General features: G+C 38.8%; 1 protein-coding gene across 1 annotated transcript in view; it reads right to left on the bottom strand.

The window, feature by feature from the left end:
• Window positions 1-14619, bottom strand: part of ush2a (Usher syndrome 2A (autosomal recessive, mild)) — a 300866-nt gene that overhangs the window by 116373 nt on the left and 169874 nt on the right. The window contains exons 53-58 of the mRNA XM_041790781.1: window positions 13377-13711; window positions 10452-10607; window positions 9691-9854; window positions 7328-7537; window positions 455-657; window positions 247-359 (exon numbers count right to left, since the gene is read on the bottom strand). Coding sequence (XP_041646715.1) covers window positions 247-359; window positions 455-657; window positions 7328-7537; window positions 9691-9854; window positions 10452-10607; window positions 13377-13711 — 1181 coding nt within the window. The remainder of the gene's footprint in view (window positions 1-246; window positions 360-454; window positions 658-7327; window positions 7538-9690; window positions 9855-10451; window positions 10608-13376; window positions 13712-14619) is intronic.

The following is a 14619-nucleotide window of genomic DNA, read 5'->3' on the forward strand; positions in this document are numbered from 1 at the left end:
AGAGATTTGTAGGAGTTTACTCAAAATTGGGAGCAAGTAGTTTGACTGTCATTAAAATTAACTGACTGTAAATAAAACATTAATTTAGCCTCATAGCTAATTTACTTGTGAGGCTGTTAAAAAGGTATAAATACACCATAAAATGTCTATGTAAAAGAATAAGAAAAGTTTAGGTTGCAGTCTTTAACCATTAGAGGCAATAACATTCAGTAAAATAAAAAAGTACAGTAAACATCTCTGTTTTACCGAGGACTGAACACTTGTGCTTTAGGCATAGCCAGGTCGACTGGTAGATCCTCCACAGTTGTTGTCTGTGTGACATTACTCCGTACACATGCATATACAGTACACACCTCCACCTGTGAAACACACAAACAATAAGAAAGAAAAAAAATATTTGTTTTTTTCTATGTGTGGCCGTGTACTGTATGTGTACTTTTGTTTGAGTGCATACCTGTACGTTGTAGACAGTGAAAGGCAGCAGGTCCCCCAGAAGGTAAGACCCTGAGCTGTTATCTACACTGTCCTGTAGATGGCCATTAACGTAGATGTAGTAACCAGTGACTGCTCCATTCGGCTGTAGAGGAGGGGACCACAGCACTCGGACTGTGCTGCTGTTAACAGGAACCACTTCTGGGGCCAACATCCCGTCTGGCTCTAAGGATAAAAAATGAGAGAAAAGAGACCCAACACTATTTAACTGATTAAGGAAAAAAAAAAAATAAAACAGGTTGTATAACCTAAAGAAAATGGTCATTTTCAAACAAACACGAATGAGTTGTGTTGTAAAACCAGTGCTCTCTGCGTCACATTACATTTAGATTACCTTGACAGCAGCTATTTAAGTATGACGCTTTACAATATGGGAGTGGTCGTGGGATTTGAAACCACAATTTAAAGCAAATTCATTTGTAAAATGCTCAAGCAGAGCTGGCAACTATAACACAAAACCCCAATATTAAAAGTGAATGAATGAATAAATAAATGAATGAATGAATGAATAAATGAATAAATGAATAAATAAATAAATAAATAAATGAATAAATAAATAAATAAATAAATAAATAAATAAATAAACTGGTAGCAGTGTCAGCTTTTTAGAATGAATGTAGCTTCAGATAAAAAAAAGGAAGGAAAAATGAGATATTTTACTTTATCTGGTGCACAGTCTTTCCCAATTACAGCAGGGTGTACATTGTTTCTGATGAAAGAACTGGTGATATAATCAGATGTAGCTTTTTGTAGTGTATAAATAGGATCCATATATCATCCACTACTGACACCACTAATCTTCCTGTCCTTAAACAGCCTATTTGAGATGAATTTTGAGAAGCATAACATCTCTCTCAGAACTACTGCAGCATTTTCTATGACGTCCCATGTCTAATAAAGGATGCACAATATTATTGGTCTCATATCGGTTCGATAGATTTCAAACTTTCTACCAATATTTACCAAAGACATTTTGGCTGTGAATATCAACATATTGACTGTAAATTTTGGCAATTTATACTAATAAGTTTGTTGAGTTTTAGGCTGGACCAACAGACCTAAATCAGTTGAGGTCTTTAACTTTGTTCATCCTTATTCTTTAAATTTTATACTGTGTTTTGAGGACTCAAGTTTGTTTTTTGTTCAACTTTAAACCTTAAAGTGTGTTCGAACAACTGAAGTTTTAAGTCTGAAATCCATATTTAATTATCAGTATCGATTTCAGTATCAGCTAAAACAAATCTTCAAATATCAGCATATCAGCGATCAGTAAAAATCAAATATTGCACAACCCTAGTTTGAATGTTTTGATTTGGCATCTCGCTTGACATTTTTTTTAACTTCTCTTTATGATCCTGTGTGACTTCTTTGTGAGAGCATGGCACTGCAGTCTCTCACACTTTAATGGTCATCAGGGAAGCATTTTTCTGTAAGGATGTACAGATGCATCCAATTCACTTCAGTATTGGCCAGTATCAGAGCTGCTGACAAACACTGGCCATCCACAAATAATGAAGAGACATCAGTGGCCAAGATTGTCCTGTGTGTCAGATCCATTTAATGCTGGCATTTCATACAACTAACTTCTGAATCAAATACTAAAAGATGCTTTACTGGGCAGAAGAAGTCAACTGTTGGGCAAACTCTGATTCGTCTTTATTGTCAAGTATGAGGACGAGGTAGAGGTGTTACACCAAAAGAAGTCATGAAAAACATCAGTATCGACAAACTGCTTAGTTGTCCTTTTGAACATAGACGTTGCCACTAATTAACATGCACAGGCTTTCAGCTTACAAAGACATGGGATTCTTTGAAATAAAATCACAAGTACAGTGTGCCAGTTTAGTTCAGTAGGTTGAACAGGCCCTGATTTAAAGAGGCTAGAGTACTCGACGCATTGGTTTCAAGTTCCAGTCTGGATCCTGGAGATGTTTGGCCTCATCTCACTTTCTCATCTTATATTTCCAGTCTCTCTTCAGCTATCCTAACTAGGGATGCACCGAAATGAAAATTCTTGGCCGAAACCGAAAACCGAAAATCAGGAAACCAAGGCCGAAAACTGAAACACCGAAATAAATTATTCTGCCAATTATTAGTACCACTGCACTTATGACTATGACTGTGTACTAACCTCACTAAAATCAATTGCAACTGCATACATTAATATTAATGCTTCAAAGAATAAATCAAATACAAAATTATGTAAATATTTATTAAGCACTGACATTCCAACAATGCACAATATAAAATAAAACAAAATACAAAATAAAATGTTTAACTTGACTTAACCCACTCATGTATACATTATATCAGTGGTTCTCAACCTTTTTTCAGTCATGAACCCCCTGTGAAGTATTTTTTCAGCCAAGTACCCCCTAAACAGCGCAAAACTTTTTGGCCAAAAAGAAAGACATTAAAGAGTGCTGTGACTGCTGTCTGATTTAACAAACTTTGTAACTGACAAACACTTTCAAATGACAAATATTAGATTTTTTTAAAAACATTTTAATGTTAAAAATGCATGACTTAATTCATGGCACATCTTCTCATCACTAAATGTGGGAATTCAAATTAATGTAGTAAAACCTGTGAGTGGAAAGGCATAAAACCATTTAAAACCAGAAGCGTGCAAAACACTGCTCAGCTGCAGCGGTCTCTCTGGAACAATTTGGAAATAAAAACATGGAGCTAGAAAGAACGAAAAACCTGTAAATAATTAACAAATTATAAAAAAAGACAGCTTAGTGCCCCTTTTTGGGATCATAATAAAGATCTCTTCTCAAACTGAAATCATGAACTAAGTTTTAGATCAACATTTATTCACAAAAAATAAATCATGAACCTTTTTATGAATGAAGTGCGACATTGCTGCGGACATTTTTTCAAAGTTTCGCTCCGACAAGCGCACATGGTGGTGGTGCCGATTTTTAAGGCAGACAGAGGAACAAAAACATCCTCTTCTCCAACACCGCCTGATATTTGTCCTCTTCTCATATTTGTCTCTAGTCAATGCTTGTGTTTTTGCCTCATGTCGCCTGGTAGAGAGGTAGACAGGCAGCAGGCAGCCCGACATGTCTATGTGAACATAAATGCGCTACTTGCACAGCTGGAGCTGTTTCTAAACTAATGGGACTTTAGTCTAGTGAAATATTTATCAACACAGTCTCCTCTGACCTCAGACATACGACTTATAAATACTCCGGATCAATCAGCTGTTGTTTCGGTGATAAAAGTCTTTCGGCCGAAAACTGAAAACGCACTGTTGGGCCATTTTCGACCGAAAATTTTCAGTGGATGAATTTTCAGTGCATCCCTAATCCTAATCAATAAATTCAAAAAGCCCAATAAATAATCTTCAGAAAAAGAACAGAAATACAAACAATACTGCTGTTTAAGAAGACATCATGGATCAAACATAGGTTTTTTTTCTGACAAACTTTGTTAAGTACAAATTTTAGGGAGATATTGGGAAATATCTGACAACTGCTCTTCCAAGAGGTGCATAAATAAAATAACATGCATGAGGGCTTTTCGGAGTAAGATTCTGTCCATAGCAGGAAGGAAAGATTGTGAGTATGTGAAACAAGGAAGAAAAAGCATGTGTGTATTCATGCATTCAGGCAGAGACAGAAACCTGTGTGTCCCTGTGTGCAGTACAGCATTGATAAAGCTATCTAGCAGTAAATGAAATGTAGAGCAGTGAGCTGGGTTTAGATAAGTGCATTTGCAGCAAATGACCTGGGTTAACTTCTCTTAGCTGAGTGCATTTTCACTCAAAATAAAGGACTGAGTCTGTGTGATCAGTTTACGCCCACACTGTTTCTCTGTCTTACAGGGAACAGAAAATCTTTCTTTGAAACAGACTTTGCCTGTTGTTTTTTGTTGCGATATTTTTTCTATATTTTCTATTAAATTTACCTCATTCTCTCAATGCCCTTAGTTCACTCCAACAAGTAAATCTTTCATCAAGTACAGGGGATGGATATAAAAAAAAATCAAAGGCACTGAACATCCCCTGGAGTTCAGTTAAATCCATCATCAAGAAACTGCAGGAATATGACACGAGTAACTCTGTCTAGATCAAGCTATCCTCACAATCTGAGTGACCATGTAAGGAGGAGTGGCCAGCAAGACACCTATGACTACTCTGAAGGAGTTACAAGCTTCAGCAGCTGAGATTCTTCATACAACAACTGTTGCCCATGTTCTTCACCAGTCAAAGCTTTATGAGAGAAATGTAATGTTGATGAAACGCAGATCAAATCTTGACTGGAGTCCACCAAAAGGCATGTGGGGGACTCCATGGTCAAGTGGAAGAAAGTTCTTTGGTCTGATCAAAATGGGGCTTTTTGGCCCTCAGACAAGATGCTATGTTTGGAGGACACCAAACTGCACATCACCACAATCACATTATCCCCACTGTGAAGCATAATGGTAGCAGCATCATGCTGTGGGGATGCTTCAGCAGCCAGCCCTGGAAGGCTCATGAAGGTAAAAGGAAAAAATGGACGCAGCAAAATATAGGAAAGTCCTTAAGAACAATATTATTATTCAGCGAAAGAACTATGGCTTAGGATAAGATTTATTTTCCAGTAAGAAAATGACCTGAAGCATACAGTGAAATCTACACAGAAATGGTTTAAAGACAACAAGGTAAATGTTCTGGAGGGGCCAAGTCAAAGCCCAGACCTCAATCCAATAGAGAATTTGAGGCTGGTCTTGAAAAGAGCTGTTCAAGCCTGATCCCTGTACAACCTGATTGAGCAGTTTTGCAAAGTAGAATGGAGCAAAATTGCAGAGTCCAGATGTGCAAGTTGGATTCAGACCTATCCACACAGACTCAGTGCTGTGATTGCAGCCAAAGGTGCTTCTACTAAATACTGACTTGAAGGGGGGTGAATATTTATCTAGTCACTTGTTTTACATTGACTTTACAGAAATCTTTGACATTAAGGATTGTTTTGAAAAACAGACGTCAAATTTTTTTGACCGTGATTGATTTAAAAAATCAATAAAAAGGGTAAAATATCCAAGGGGGTGAACACTTTTTATAGGCACTGTATATTCATCCAAGTGTGTAGCCAAAGCCCAAGTCAGACCAGCGGCTTCTTTCCCACATGTCAATTCTTCACTCTCTCTGCCCTACATCAAATTCTATTCCCTGTCTGAAAGGCATACACATTCCATAACTAAATATTTAAAAACAATGCACGCTGTTATGGAGCAAAAAGAAGCATCCTGTGGTCAAAAAAGGAAAAAAAATTAGCTATTTGCTTGAAGCCCCATAATAGGTAGGCGGTTAGATAATGGCTGTATAGATGTTCTCAACCATTCGCTGAAAAAAGTAAAGAAAATGAGTAACATAAACTGAAGGAAAGACAGAATGATGATTACAGCAAAGAATATGGGATGAAAGAATACACATAACTTTCTTAAAATAAAAATGGAGATCAAGTTAAAAGTAAAAGTGAGAAAGAGTCACAATGAATATTAGAGATGGTGTATGAGAAAGGTAATCACACAGGCTTCATCTACTCTTTCTAAGTGAAAATGCACTCAGCTAAGAGAAGTTAACCCAATTCATTTGCTGCCGATGCACTTACCTAAACCCAACCTACTACTCTACATTTCATTTACTGCAGGATGTTATTATCAACGCAATACTGCACACTGAGCCGCTTCCGCTCATACACACCCACACACACACATTTTTCTTGCCAATTAGCCCTGATGTTAGCATTGCCCTATAGACAGCAGGCCATGTTAGGATTGTTGGTGGGGTTGAGCTGCATTAGTTAAAATATAGTTGGCTTTGGTGTGTGTGTATGCGTGTATTAGTGCATGTCTGTATGTCTGTGTATGTGCCTGTGTGTGCGCTCTTATGGCTGTAAAATAATGAAATTACCTCCGGAGCCCTCTCAGTTAAACGAGCCGTGCTTTGCCTTTAGCACCTAATGATTTTCTAATGTTTTTAATGCACTTTTTATTATACGGCTCAGATTAGAGAGAAAGAGAGAGGCCCCTGACATATGATTATACTGAAAGAACTGAAGGGGTAAAGAGAGGGGGAAATACTCAGAAGAAATGAGAAAAGAAAAGAAACATGAAGACAACAGACAGAGTGAGCTGCCAGACATATGAGAACATGGAGTGAATTGAAAGGTAACCCTCAAACACAGAGAGATCTGATGGTCTGAGAGGAAATGAAGAAAAAACTCATGATTCCAATGCAAGGGCCATCACAAATCATGATAAAGAAAACAAAAGTTGACCTGCCTTCAACTAAGAATGATTGTATACTTTTCTTTATACTTTCTCCAAGGTGTTCATTTATCCATGAAAACCCACGCTAACAGAGCAGACGAGTCTCTTTAAAAGCTTCAAAGTACTGTAATAACATTAATTCATAATTGATTTTTCTCAAATGAATATAAAAAAACCCCAGAAAGACAGAATAACTAACCTGTAGTGTTTCAAAACAGTTTATCTATCTCTTTAGTAAAGTGTGGTTTATATATTCTGCATACAACTTTAAAACAGCAAAGGGGCTTGTGTGTTTGTGTTTAGCTGCAAGTTTGTGTTTGTCACTGTCTGGTGCCAACGAGCATTTTACACCACTTTAAATCTGCCTCACACACACTTGGTATTGATTTCATGCCTTGCTACATGATGTGTTTAACATCTCCTGTGATGTACAACAGTAGCAGAGAAACACACTTTACCTGTTGTACATTACACCCTTGTGTTTGCATCCAGGTGTGCACAATAAGATCATGAACATTTAAGCATAATTTCTGACAAACTGTTGACCAACATTGGAAAAACATATGCATACCTCCATCCTCTGTGGTGACATTGACTGTTGCTTTAGTTGTGTTATGCGCTCCATTGAACACCTGCAATGACATCAGATACATGGTACTGGGCCAGAGGTCAGTTATCACTGTGGACAGGATCTCAGGGGGCAACACCATGACTTGGCTTGACTGGGCAGACTCTATGGCCAGAAAGTAAGATTCAACCTCTCCCTGTAGCGTCTGCAATGCTGAAAAATATATTAAGAGAGAGAGAGAAGAGTGAGTAGAAAAAATCAATTTAATCTTGTGGAATTTCAGATGGGGGGCAGACAGTGAAGAACACTGTTTAGAAATCAGTGAGAATTTAGGAAAGTTAATATGTTAAAACTCCATGTGGACCTGCAGGCTACAGTCATCAGAACATTTCCAAATGATCATGATCCCTAAAAAGAGACAGAGTTCTCAGCACAACAAATGAGGTTGGGCAAACATCTGCTATGGAAACACAAACAAGATCAAGGTTTGTTATGCAAAAGTGCATCAAACTGTAACGTAACTGGACTGCTTTATGGAAATGGACCATATGTGGGCATCGTCTGACACCATGTGTGCCGGCTATAGAGGAAGACTTTTAATCCATGTCTGCTGCCATTTCTCTGTGAGCTTTTGAAACTTCTTTGCCTGAAAATTAAATTAATTATTAATTTCAGGCATTATCAGACCCTTTGCCACAGGTGTATAAAACAAGCTCCTAGCCATGCACTCTACATTTGCAAACATTCGTGATACAAAATGTGTCATTCTGCAGAGCTCAGTGAATCCAAGTGTGGTGCTCTGATGGATGCCACCTTTGCAATAAGACAACTCATGAAATTTCATCCCAGCTGGATATTCTACAGTCAATTTTAACTGATATTATTACAAAGTGGAAACATTTTGGAACAACAGCAACTCAGACACAAAGCAGAAGACCAGAAATTCACAAAGCAGCATCAACAACTCCTAAGGCACAGCTGCACGCAAGCCTCACATCACCAAGTCCAATGCCAGTGTGGTCTGTGGAGTGCTGAATCATGCTTCTTTGTTTGGCGGTGACATGTCGGGATATTGTTACTTGCCTGACTGCATTGTGCCAAATGCGAAGTTTGGTGGAGGAGGGGTAATGGTATGGGGTCTTATCAGGGTGTGGGCTAGGCCCCTTAACTCCAGCGAAGGGATATCTTAATGCTTCAGCATACCAAGACATTTTTGACAATGCTGTTCTTCCAATTGTATGGCAGTAGTTTGGGGAAGGCCCTTTTCTGTTCTATCAAGGACTATTAAGACATGGTTTGATGAGTTTGGTATGGAGGAACTTGACTGGCTCGCCCTGAGCCCCGACCTCAACCCTATCGAGCACCTTTGGGATGAATTGGAAGGGAAACTGCGAGCCAAGCCTTCTCGCCCAACATCAGTGTCAGTCCTCATAAATGCTCTACAGAATGAATGGGCACAAATTCCCAAAGAAACACTCCAAAACCTTGCGGAAAGCCTTCCAAGAATAATGGAGGCCCCTATAGCTCCATACTAAAGTACATGCATTTGAGTACAATGTCATTACAGTCCCTGTTGGTGTAATGGTCAGGTGGCCAAATACTTTTGTCCATATAACATATGTTTTGATGTACTGTGATCTACTTTTACTAAGAGGTCTAAAACATATTGTCTGGTATCAACTGCTTTGTGGGATTCAGGGATTTGCAGCATTTTCCCCACTGACATCCTAGTGAATATCCTGGTGAGGAAGCCATGCTAAATTGCTCTAATGGCTACATATCCAAGTTTTAGGTATGTTTATGTTCAAAACAGAGCTAGGATGTTGAAAATTATTTGCCAACATGTAATTTTGGGTTAGTTGTAGTTGTAGTTAAGTGAAGGGCAGAAGTTGGCGAGTGAGTGAGCCTTTGCCCTATGCTAAAAGACAACACTTAGCTTTGCCATGTGTAGTATTCTGTAAAATTAGCCTGTTTCACACATGAACTAGCATTTATATATGTTTCAATACATGTTGAGTTTTCTGTTCAGAGTTGTAATAAATTGCTGGCATTGGCCCAAAACCTTTTATCTACAAAATTACTACTTTGCAAGAACGTTTTTTCTAATACTTTAACACTTCATGGTTATGGTCACTAACTTTTTGACAGATTTTATTGCTTCAGAATATGCTAAAATCCACTGACATGTAAATGGTGGCCAATAGCACAGATTTATGAAAAAGGAAATGTTAGCAAAATTTAACTTTTGTTTTCTGGCAGAGTCAGAGATCAATCTACATCAAACAAACAGAAATAAAAGACCTTCACTAGGCTGGCTGTGTGTGCTGAAGTACAGTATATGTGTTAAACAAAGAGGGTAATCTTACAGGGCTGTGTCCAGTTGACCTCTACAGCTGTGTGATTGATGGCATGGGCAGACAGAGACGGAGGGTGGAGGGGAATCCCTGCCATAGTCACTGCGGTAACAATCTCTCCTGAGGAGTGGCCCACGTCATTAAGGACCATTAACTGGTACTGGTAACGTGTGAATCTGTAAAGAGGAAATGTTGTTAGTTGCAATAAATGCTGAGATTTGCTTTCCATGTTAGTAAAAGCTAATAATCTTTAAAAAAGATTTTCCTTTAAAGATTATTGAAAACCTAAACATAAACATTAGCAGTAAATCAGTCTCTCACTGGCAGAATTAAGGACTTATCTAAAGTAAGATAAGGGGATTTTAACTTTGTGACAATCTTCAACTTTGTAAAAGCTGCTAATATGTTGAATTTATAGGGAATTTTCCAGGACATCTTACACGAATGATGCAAAGTCAAGTTAGCTGACACGGTTAAAAAGTTTGCCAGTTCACTACTTAAATAAAGCACAGTGGAGACATAAACCCAGAAAGAGTACATCCAGAGCCGTTTAGCAAGCATAGAGGAGAAAAAAAAAATTTGCTTCCACCAAGTGCCAAACTGAGATTAGGGGACGCTGTGTGAAAAACAATTTAATTCTTTGGGATATTTGCTTAATGTATCTTTGAGCGGTATTAAAAGATCGGCATCAGCAGCAGCTCGCCGATCGGCTCTGCACACACGGTTTGCCGCGGTGCCGGCGTTTGCTCTAGAGCTCATTTCAGTAATCTCACCTGCTTAGGCCTTTATCTTGGTAGAACAATTTGGTGCCGGAGTAAACATGGAGCCAGCGATGGAGATCTTCTGAAGGGGGAGGGGACATGGCTGTTACCGTGGGGACCGTGGCAATGGCCAGGGGCTGGTGGGTTTTACGTCTGAGCAACTTGTATCTGAAGGGAAATTTGAATAAAAGAAAAATCACACACTTGGTTGGATGCTTAGGAATGCATTAAGCCACAACACATGTTCACAAATGCAGCAGTGTGGGCATGCAGACAAACATGTTAGTACCCCCATGTCTGCACACGCACAAACAAACACACACTTAGACACACAATTTTCAACCGACTCGTCTCCTTATCGCTCATTTCCTCCTCTTCTGCTGTTTTTCATCAGCTCTATTCTTTTCCTGTTCACTGTATCTCACCCCTCCCTCCCTACGCCCCTCCCTCTGTTGTGTTTTTTTCTGCAGGGTTTGTGTTTTCCTCTCCCCACAGTGATGCTAATTTCTGCTGTAATCAGAAGAGAAGGGCTTAATGCCGCCTTTTAACCAACCCACTTAGACAAACACACAGAGCTGAGCGGAGCAGAACAGAGAGATGGGCTCATGCATTTTAATCGCCTGCCAGGAAAATGGACCTTTATTTTAGGCCTAATCTCCGACAAAGAAGAACAGGACAGAACAAAACGGACCAGAATGTGCATTAGGACTGAGAAAACACTGATTAAAAATGCACAACACTTAGCTCATTACCAGGACACTCATGTTAGCAGCTTGTTAACGTGTTCCTGTCTCAGTTTCCTTCAGTTTTTACGTAACAATTAAACATCTCCAGAATGTGTCTCAAAATAACTACATGCTGTGGACTTCAGTCTAAGCTGCAGGTTTTTTTCAGTTCTGCTCTATAATGAATTAAAACACAGAACTTGCTCAAATCGGGTTATTTTATGAAGGTTACAGAGTTTAGTCCATACATATTAGCTCTTTATAAGCTCTATTTGATTTTTAAAATCTATTATGTTGTACTTTAAATGATTACAATCTCTCTTCCTCTTACTTCTGACCCTTTCACAGTTTTAAATCCCTGAATGCTCAGACTATAAAGCAGACTGTTTGCTTTGGTGCTTTTTGGTATCAGTCATACATCCATTAAGTCAATCAAACTAGAGAAACGGATCAAAAAGCACTTTGGATTCAGTAATACAAAACACATATTGTGAAACATGTAAACTCATGTAGAAATAAAAAACAGTTTTATGCTGGACTGTCGTTTTTTTTACATTGCAACTACAGTCTTTGCTCAGCAACCCAGTCACAAAACCGCTTGTTGCTAAGTTTCAGGTATGACATGTGTCTTGATATCTGTTTCAGAAGATTTGGGTCTTGGCTGGTTTCTTTTAATCTTTTTAAAAATAGATTGAAGGTATAGTGGTGGAAGATACAATAGGTTATAGATATTCTAAACCGATGACTTCTAAAATGTTGAAATGTGCTGCTGCATGTCTTGGCCTAACCTTGCAAAGCAGATGGATACGCCTGTTTCCTTGTTTCTCACTGGCGAATCCATCTTGCAAAGCTCCCGTCTGAACCGTTTTGGTGCTGGTTAGAAAGTGACAGGACCAATCAGTGACGAGGGGCAGTGCTTTCAGCACGTGTCGAGCTGTGATGTAAGCAAGCAGCAACAAGAGGCCGGTGCAATTATGGTGGAAGACATTAGCATGGATGCTGCTAAAGCGCCAGTTTTATCAGAACGTGACGACATTTCTTTGTTAAAAGAAGAACAAAGAACAGCAGTGAGTTGTTTTCTTTTCAAAAACAAAAAAAGTCATGTACTGACATGTCTATAGTCGCCATGATCGGCCAGCTTCTTGCTGCTGCTTGTTTATGTTATGTCACGACTCTGCCGCGCCTGAAAGTACTGCACCTCGTTACTGATTGGTCCTTCACTTTCTAACCAGTCCCAAACAGTTCAGATGGGAGCTTTGCAAGATGGATTCACCAGTGAGAAACATGGAAACGGGTGTAACCATCTGCTTTGCGAGATTTAAGTTATTACAAGACTGAGCTAGAAAAGCCTTTTGTATCTTGTACTATGAAATTTTGCTGCCAAGTTACAGTGGAGATGACTATGGGGAATAATCATCCTCACGCAGGAATCAAACAGCCCAGTGTTACACATTATAATGAAAATAAAGACACAGGAAAAAAACAGTCAATGTGCTGTCCTGTTCTTCTAGAAGAGACACATTTTTTCCACAGCAACTGAAAAATAACACTTAAAATCACGTGACTGCAAGAGTCGATGCTACGGAAATACACTATCCCACTGCAATGGCATGGCCTGATAGGTTATCAAAATGTTGCAGCATGGCCTGTTGAAAGCAGATGGAGTTTCAACTCATCTCATTGCAAATCTTTGGTATGAAGTGGGCTAGATACCAGGGACTGCTGTTCTGAAGCATCAGTATCTTACTCCAGACATCAGCTTTGTATTTATTACATACTAAATCATTGTAAATAAGTTGTAATCAGAGCTTTTGTTGCTGTTGTGGAACAATCGTTTATAAGCAAAGATAATAATAATATAATAACAGAAAACAAGGAGTATTCATCAGTGATTATATATTGTTGCTTATCAGAGTCTCAGTGCTAATAAACTTCCAATTTACTGTAAACAAAACCATGAGGGGCTTTTAAGTAATTATGAAACTGACTGAAATAAATACTGATGCATCAACATGAAGCAAAAGAGACCATAAACAACAAGTAATTTTTTTCTATTTAGTTAATTTAAATGCATACAAATACATGGTATGTTTTAGACCATGGAATTAATAGCACACTGCCAAAACAGCACATGTTTAGATGCTCAAAAAATTGACTTTTTGATTCATTGACTCATTGCTATATACCTACCTATATACCTCAACTGAATTACCTTATATTAGGTCCATTTGGCCTGCTCGGTGGTTGCCAGGAAAGTGCCAGGAAAGACTCACTGATTGTGACCACAGACAGAGGTTTCAGGCCTTCAGGGCTTGTGGGTAATGTAGTTGCTAGAGAGGGTAAGCTTTCTGTACATCCTCCAACATTACCGCCACCCTTGGAACAGGCCAGCACAGTGATGCTGTAGTTTGTGTAGGGAATGAGGTCTGTTACTGTGACGCTGAGCTCAGGAGAATCAGTAATTTCATGGAAGATTCGAGGTTCTGGCAGGCGGATCTCGTAGCCATGGATTTCTCCATTGGGAATGAGAGGAGGAGACCATGTGACCTGAAATATAATTGATCTGGTTTAAGCTCTTGCTGTTTACATGAAAAAACATTCAGATAAAAGAAGAGGTTCACAGAAAATTAAATGTAGTATATTTAATCCTTTAAAATGTTCCTGTCATTATTCCAGAGAAATCTTTACATAGCTCTGCTGGTGTTGTGAACTCTTTCTACATGATGCATTCAGCAGAAACTTTTAGATGTAATTAAAGGAAGTCATGGCAATATGTGTGTTCATGTGCAGAGCTTTACTTATGCACTCATGCAAACACATAGCTACATCAGTAATAAAAGGGTCTTAACATATGTAGCATGGTTAATGTGTTACCTGGGCTCCTATGGTTCTTATGGCACCTATGATGCCAGGGGATGTGTCCTAATAAAGTACCTAATGATGTTGGGTTCTTGATGTCTTATGATGTTGACTTGTTTGGATTCTGTTTCTGTGTTTTGTTGGTGTGAAAAAAGGCGCTAATTTTAGTATTATGTATATGATTAAATGCACAGGTGTGTGGTTTACTACTGCCAGGGGGAACATGCAGGCAGCATCCATGTGTCCATACATTGTGACATGTTTATGTAGTTGTACAGTGTAAGTAAGGTCATGGTGTGTATGTGTGTGAGAAAAGATAACCTGACTTTGACTTGAGTGGAAGATTTCTTTCATCAAATTTAAAACAGGGCACACACAAGCACACACAAATGCACGCACAAGCACAAACACCATGCTAAAATAATGAAAACGGCTGGTAATGGAATTGCTGCATGCAAAAACAAAAGCTTGCAGTCGTTGAGCACTGCATCTGATTTGGAAACAGTTCAGTCTGTCAGCATTTCAGCGTGGAGATGAAGGTAACTGGCACACACACAAATGGTAATGAACACATACACACACACTTAAAAACAAAC

The sequence above is a fragment of the Cheilinus undulatus genome, linkage group 1, assembly GCF_018320785.1.
Source record: "Cheilinus undulatus linkage group 1, ASM1832078v1, whole genome shotgun sequence".
Lineage (NCBI taxonomy): Eukaryota > Metazoa > Chordata > Actinopteri > Labriformes > Labridae > Cheilinus > Cheilinus undulatus.